This window comes from Camellia sinensis, chromosome 14, assembly GCF_055761805.1.
Source record: "Camellia sinensis isolate YWXY chromosome 14, ASM5576180v1, whole genome shotgun sequence".
Classification (NCBI taxonomy): Eukaryota; Viridiplantae; Streptophyta; class Magnoliopsida; order Ericales; family Theaceae; genus Camellia; species Camellia sinensis.
Genome location: NC_138974.1, coordinates 125,990,558 through 125,997,797, shown reverse-complemented (window position 1 = coordinate 125,997,797; position 7,240 = coordinate 125,990,558). Strand labels below are relative to the sequence as shown.

The 7,240-nt window shown below is 43.9% G+C and overlaps 1 protein-coding gene across 2 annotated transcripts; it reads left to right on the top strand.

Annotated features, from left to right (window-relative positions):
• Positions 1 to 928: 928 nt before the first annotated feature.
• Positions 929 to 6,986, top strand: LOC114323014 (uncharacterized). 2 transcript variants are annotated; one of them, XR_003651005.2, is made up of 5 exons: positions 929 to 5,025; positions 5,181 to 5,339; positions 5,447 to 5,984; positions 6,059 to 6,149; positions 6,431 to 6,986. XR_003651005.2 is itself a non-coding variant. In XM_082903924.1 (5 exons), the coding sequence occupies exons 3-5, from the start codon at positions 5,886 to 5,888 to the stop codon at positions 6,632 to 6,634; spliced, it is 402 nt and encodes a 133-aa protein (XP_082760050.1). In that variant the 5' UTR covers positions 929 to 5,025; positions 5,181 to 5,339; positions 5,447 to 5,885; the 3' UTR covers positions 6,635 to 6,986. The 2 variants fall into 2 exon arrangements, 1 of the variants encoding a protein (XP_082760050.1); XM_082903924.1 differs by having other exon boundaries at positions 6,059 to 6,157.
• Positions 6,987 to 7,240: the final 254 nt, after the last annotated feature.

The following is a 7,240-nucleotide window of genomic DNA, read 5'->3' as shown; positions in this document are numbered from 1 at the left end:
CGAGGGAAGGGCTTATGCATGTACATGATTTGCTCCCCTGAGAATGCCTCTACACTGTTTTGCACCTCCGCCTCTGCTCTGTTCTATGAAGAAAAATGGTACTGCCTGACTGAAAAAGGTGGCTGACATGCCAAGGTGGTAGCCAGCCGCCCACTAATAGTGGCCTACCGTATGGTAAAGGTGGCCTGTCGGCCACTAATGTTGGGTTGCTCCTACTGCAACAGAAAACAAACAAAGCACAAACAGAGCATTCTCAGGGGATGTTTGTCTACCCTGCCTCTCCTTATCATCAGACAGCTCAAAAGAAGGGCATGCTCGATTCGCAAGCCATCAATCGGTGCAAATTCATTGCGTGATGGCTTAGGAACTGAGGGATACAATTTCAATAAATGCACAGTTAAAGACTCATGAACCTCTTCACTATCATGATATTGATCAGGGGAGGTGATTGACATTGATTCTTGAACAATTTTCATCATTAGCAAGTATGAAACGACTTAAGACTCAATGGGTTCAATTAACGTCTGATTGAAACCAAACCATTTTATTATCATGCTCCATTTTAAGCAATTGATTACCCTTTTTAATTACCTTTTCATTCATTAGTCATTTTAGTCCAAAATGAGCATTAAGTCCATTAAAGGAGAGAAATGTCAATCAAAAGGTTGTTTTGGGTATGAGAGAGATGTCATGTCGGTGGTAATAAACCTTCGAAGAGATTAAACCATTAAGCACAACAATCTCTATCTCAAGCTTAAACAAACAATCGATTTGAAACGACTCTCAAAGCAAGGAAAAAGTCAAGAAATGAGAGAGACACAGAGATGATTAGGGCTGAACACAAGTATGAAAAGCTTAAAATAAATGTTATCAACTCAAATAGGTTGGTGTCTAATACCTAGAACACCAAACCTATTAGGACCATTACATAGAATAAATAACATGAACAACTTAAAACAGCCCTAAAGTAGGCTAAAATAGCACTAAAATTAAGGTAACAACATCTACAAAAGCAAGCTAAAATAATGGTGCAATTAAGCTAGTAAACAAGCCAAAGGACGGGAGGCTAATCCCTTCATTTTTGGGACTTCAGAACCACATTTTAGCCTTTGAAAAACCTCTAAAAATTAGTGGTAAATAGCTCAAAAAGCGTTAATGGAAAGGTGGGAAACACAAGGGCAAAAGCCTAGAAGACAAGGGTCAAAGAGGAGTGGTCCACTCCTCTGCCCTTAATGGCCTTACACCACAAGTTTCACCCCACAAAAACAGGTAAAAAATAGTCCAAAAATAGTAAGGAAAGATGGAAAAGAAGTAGTGCAAAAGAGCTAGGATGTATACCTCTTGAAGAGGAATAATCCTTTTGTTCACAAATCACTAATTCCACACCTTCAAGAGCTAAATGCAAGCTCAATAACCTCAGCAAAAGACCCTCAAAGTTTTGTTTAGAGAGTCTAGGTAGAAGGTATACAAGTTACAAGAGAGAGAGAAATGTAGAGAGAAATATTTTCCAAAACTTTGCTCTCCAAAATTTCTCTAACCCTAAAACATGAGAGGGAGTCATCTATATATATAAGTATATGAGACTATCTCGAAAATATCCATATAGACATAGCTGGTGTGGTGCATGTATCTATGGAGATGGCTGGCAAAAAAGATCTGAATTTTTACATAAGTAGGTGGCAGGCCACTAGTGGGTCTATAGGTCTCTAGATGGTTAGGCTTGAAAAACTACTGTTTTGGTCCAAAAATAAGGTACAATGTTTGTAGGTTTTTGAGGCTAAAAACTGAGGTTTCCTGCTAAGGACATCGAGCATTTGGACAAGCGTGTAAATTCATCATTGGGTGATCAATCGGTAGGGCCCAAGTCTTAAGGGCGGTCAAAAATGGGGTGTCTATAGTTACCCCTCTTTGACAGAGCTTGAAGTCATGAAATGACGTGAGTGAATGTTAAAGCCCAGAGACGACCCATTTTGACAAGGCCGTAAGACTTGGGCAAACAATCAAGACATAAATTAAATTGGTTGCGCTCGAAAGCTGCCTACGTATCCCTTTATAAGGAATCAAACCAACGTAGTTCATAGGCAAGATGCAAAATGATACATATGATGCGACGCAACAATTGAAATAAATAAACGAGAGCAATCTTAACTATGCTTCCGCGCATAAGAAATAATCCCACCTACACCTCTGTGAAGAAAGGTTAACAAGAGACTAGCCCAAACTACACTTCTGCTCAGAAAGACGAGAAACAAACCAAACTACACTACCGCATAGAGGAGTACAAGAAATAACCCTAACTACACTACCGCGCAAAAAAGTACAAAAAAGAACCAAGCTACACTACCTCGTAGCGAGGAACAAGAGCAACCAAACTACACTGCCGTGTAGAGAGGTAATCCTAACTACATTTCCGTGTAGATAGGGTAACAAAACAAACCAAGCCGCACTCCCATGTGGCGAGGAACAAGAATAACCAGGCTATACTACCACGTAGCGAGGTGATCCTAACTACACTTCCGTGTAGAGAGGATAACAAAACAAACCAAGCCACATTATTGTATGGCGAGAAACAAGAACAACCAGGCTACACTACAGCGTAGCGAGGTGATCCTAACTATACTTCTGCGTAGAGAGGATAACAAGACAAACCAAGCCACACTACCACGTGGCGAGGAATAGGAACAACCAGGCTAAACTACCGCGTAGTAAGGTGATCCTAACTACTCTTCCGTGTAGAGAGGATAACAAAACAAACCATGCCACATTACCGCGTGGTGAGGAACAAGAACAACCAGGCTACACCTTCACGTAGTGAGGTGATCCTAACTACACTTCCGCTTAGAGAGCATGCCGAGGAACAAGAACAACCAGGCTACACCACCACGTAGCGAGGTGTTCCTAACTACACTTTTGCGTAGAGAGGATAACAAAACAAACCAAGCCACACTACCGCATGGTGAGGTTAAAGGAAGGGAACCCAAATCTCACGACAAGGGTGGACACCACGACGCACATGAATACGACACAATGCAACGTAATTGAAATTCAGTATGATGACAACACATGTTCTATGCAAAATAATAGACAACCGACATATGATATTAATTGAAAGCATGTTCTATGCAAGAATCAAAAACATGTTCTATGCAAGATAATCGAAAGCATGTGAGTTACAAACGATGCAATGCACACTTGCAACATACAAAGTGTGTGAGAGTGCACATTCTATGCAAAAAAAGGTAATAGATATATAAATCAATAAAAGAAACAAAAGCGATGTTCGACAAAAACCTCCGACTTACCTCTCATAGGCTTTGCAAAATGCTTAAAAAGGATACACCTTGTTCATATTTGAAATTGGGCATGTTCGCGCGGCGGAGTACAACGGGTATTGGAACGGCACAACCGGAACATAGTTTCGAGCTCCTCAGAAATCAAATCCAATGCAAATACCTCAATCCTTCTTTCCAGACCCAAAATCGGACCTCCCATACTCTGTTAGGACAAAAGGGGAACAAAACCAACACTAGGCCACAAAAGGGGCCTGCCGACCACTAATGCAAAAATGGGCGCACTTCGATCTTTTAGCCACGAGTCTTTTTAAATACATCACTAAACTTCATTTCCTCACACACCCAAGTCTGAAATCATCCCCTCTCTCTCTAGGTGCTTTCTCTCTCTAGATCTTCGTTTTCCAACGTCATACGCAAACTTTATTCTTAAAACCTCTTTGGTCCCCTTCACTTTGAACCGATCATATTTTGTTTTTGTTGATTTTTTCAGATTTTTAACACTTTGGGCTTGTTTCCCTTGAGTTTTTCTTGGGTTTTGTGAACTTCCTGGGGTTTTGACTTTTTCTCTCATTTTCTCTCTCCTAGAGTTGACTTTTTCCAAGTTTTTCCTCTTTTCTCCATTTTCCCTCATTTTTTCACCGACTTTTCACTCATTTTTCAGATGGCAAACGACATTCCTCATGATGACGCCCCTCTCGGGGTTCCACTTGCCCTTTACCAAAATCGAGGAGCCGACAGTTGCGGCTAGCGAAGCGGCAGAGGACATTGCCGCCGATTTCGAGGCAAAGTTCGCTCTAGGGCTCGAGCCTGAGTTACTGCCATTGAGGGTGAGGCCCTTTGATCCAGCCACTTACCACCCCCACACACACACAATGGCATCTGGAGGCATCAGGTGCTTTGATGATTTTGCTGATGCTGTGTCAGAGTATATTTTACTAAGAAAGCCAGATTCCCACATTTCCCACGGCGCTACTGAGGTACACACTTTATTTTACTGCCTTTCATCTGAATATCTTGCATTGCCTTTCATCTGCCTATTCTTTTATCACTGTCTTTCATCTGATTCACTCTTTCTTTGCCACAGAAGAACTCTTGCTCCTATAGGAGTTACGGGGCAGTGACGGCCAGGGATTGGTATCACGAGCTCTCCTCTCGGGTCCACTACCTTGTCAATGAGGCAGGCTTTAACTTACTCTACACTGGTCTCACGTGCCACATGGTTAGTCGAGCCCTACTTGGAGCATTAGTGGAGAGGTGGTGGGATACCACCAACTCCTTCCACTTCTCTTTCGCTGGGGAGATGATGATGACCCCCTATGAATTTTCGATGATCACAGGCTTAAGAGTAGGGGGTGATTCGATCCCTTTCAACATGGACATGGGCCAGTGGGAGATGACCTGGATCTACCTTCTTAGAGCGAGCCCGCCTCTATACAGGCCAGCTATGGTGCGATATAATTGGTTCCTCGAGTGCTTCCGCAGGAGTCAGCTTGAGACGTCAGAAGAGGTAAAGCAGTATGCCTGAGGCTTCTTGATGTACCTTCTTAGTACCACCTTGTTCACGAACAGGTGGAATACCGTGGGTTTGTACTTGCTGAGCGCCCTTGTGACCTTGCCCCGGGTTTGGTTTTACGACTGGGGTGGAGCCAGCCTTGCCACACTCTACGGCTACATAAGCTTCACTTCCCGCATGAAGGGAGACAAGGTCAGAGGCTACCGGAGAGCCTGGGAGGTATGCACTGCACTTTCGATCTTGTTCACTTTTTTATGCTTTTTCCTTTGCACTTTCTGCCTTATACATGTTCATGCATTGTGCTTTCTGCCTTGCACTTTCTGTTTAATAGCTACTCACACACTGTTGATAACACTGTTGATCTTTTCTTGCAGTTGTGAGTCTACGCCTATTTCCCAACCCTTGCTCCAGAGCCGATGGATGAGATTGCTCCAGTCGTGCACTACTCGCGACAGTATGATGGCAGGTGCAGCAGTGAGGACATGACGTTCACCTTCTATCATCACTACTTCGACACTATGATTGCCCGTGAGGTAATCTAAAACTCTCAGCCATTTCCATTTTATTCCCATTACTACTATTCTGATCCATATTCTGACAACTGGCAGCAAATAACAACTTGTAAATTCTCTATTCGCAGATCACCTGGTAGCTATGGACGACGATGCCAGCTGGAGTTAGGGTCCAGTATGCTGGAGCCTGGGCTACATCCCGATATCAGATTTTGCTAGAGGGTCCATTCTATCGGGCCTGGTTCTTGGGAGAGTGGTTTGTACGCCAGACACTAGGCTTGCCCGCCCTGGTTGTTCCTATGCCGCCTCCAGCATCCATGAGGACAACTGATAGCTTCTCAGCAGGCCATTATTCAGTATATGGTGGGGCTAGATACCGACTACTTCCGAGGGAACAGAGATTACACGGCCTTCATTAGGACTCACCTTATGGCACCCCTGACTGGCGTTCGTGCGGGCGATGCAGCGGGTGCTCCCTTGGCCGAAGAGGTTGCTCAAGGGGCTGAGGCTTGTATTAGAGCGGCTTCTCTTACTGCGTAGGCTACCGGTTGGCCAGCGATTCCTACCATGATTCCTTGTGGGCGGCCGAGCGGAACGGTCTATCGGTTCTCAATAGATCCACCAGAGACGGGGCACGGGTATGTCAGAGCCCCGAGTGTACCTCAGGTATAGACCATACTTCACACCTTGCATCCCGTATTCTTCCTTTTCGGATACTGATTATTCAATTTTGCTTGCAGGCACCCAAAGAGTACACAGAGGGCCTTCTTCAGCTGGTTGTCTCCCTATTTCACATGGTGCAAATGAGGGATATGCTGCTCGCTTTGCACGGTATCCAAGTATACTTCCCTTCTCCTCACGCATTGCATTGCTTCCTACACTGTACTGACATGCCATATTCCCACTGATACACGATACTCATACTATGCGACACTCATAGTGATACACTTTACACTGACATATATTCTGATACATTGCTTCACATTGCACTAACACACTGCACCGACACGCTACACTGACACACTACACCTGTTTTCTGTACCATACTTATACTACCTACTGCAGTCCGTACCACATGTCCTGTATCGGATATGTTGATGCTTGTTTTTCAGGTTCCATCTGCACCGAAGGCATTAACAGCACTGGCGGCACCTCCTCCAGCGATAGGGAAGAGAGGTACACAAGCTCCAGCACGCGGCCGAGACGAGCGTAGAGGTCAAGGCAGAGGCAGAGGTGCTCAAAGTCATAGCAACTCAGAGCCGATTTTGAGTGGGGATGATACTAAGACCAGGGGCTCTGAGGAGGCACTAAGCTAACTCTCTGAGTCTAAGAGCAAGTACAATGATGCTAGCTCGGGATTAGAAAACGGTGACGATGCCGAGGCTGGCTCTGAGTCAAGGAGCAAAGATGATGACACTGGCTCTGGCTTGGAGTCCAATTCTGATAGCGGTGCTGATGGAGACAGCACTCTTAACTCCCCTCAGAGGAAGAGGATGAAGAGGGCCTCTCAAGCTTGATGCGACTGGGGCAGATTTTTGTACTTTTTACTTAGTTTCTTTTATTTTTGGTAGCTTAGCACATGTATAGCTTCAGATAGGCTTTTATTTTTTCTTGAAAACACTTGTACTCTCTTTTGTAAGAACTATGATCAGGGGAAAACTCTACAGTTTGATGAAAACAGATTTACTTTGTGTCATGCGCACCATATTTACATAAAATGAAAATAGAATTGAATTTGAAACCAAGAATACTTGTATTGGAACGATACTTTTAATCAGATAATGAGCCGACCCATGACTAAAATACGAAATACAACTTGATAAGTGAAAAACAAAGTAAAGACAACATAAACATAGCTAGACACACATGCTATAAACAAAAGACTCAAGACAAAATCTCAAGATACAAAGACCAGGACAACC

Coding starts and splice junctions, on each gene's coding strand:
- LOC114323014 (XM_082903924.1), top strand. CDS start 5,886: ATGATTCCTTGTGGGCGGCCGAGCGGAACGGTCTATCGGTTCTCAATA. Junction 5,985..6,058: donor GAGCCCCGAGTGTACCTCAG/GTATAGACCATA, acceptor TTTTGCTTGCAG/GCACCCAAAGAGTACACAGA. Junction 6,158..6,430: donor TCGCTTTGCACGGTATCCAA/GTATACTTCCCT, acceptor CTTGTTTTTCAG/GTTCCATCTGCACCGAAGGC.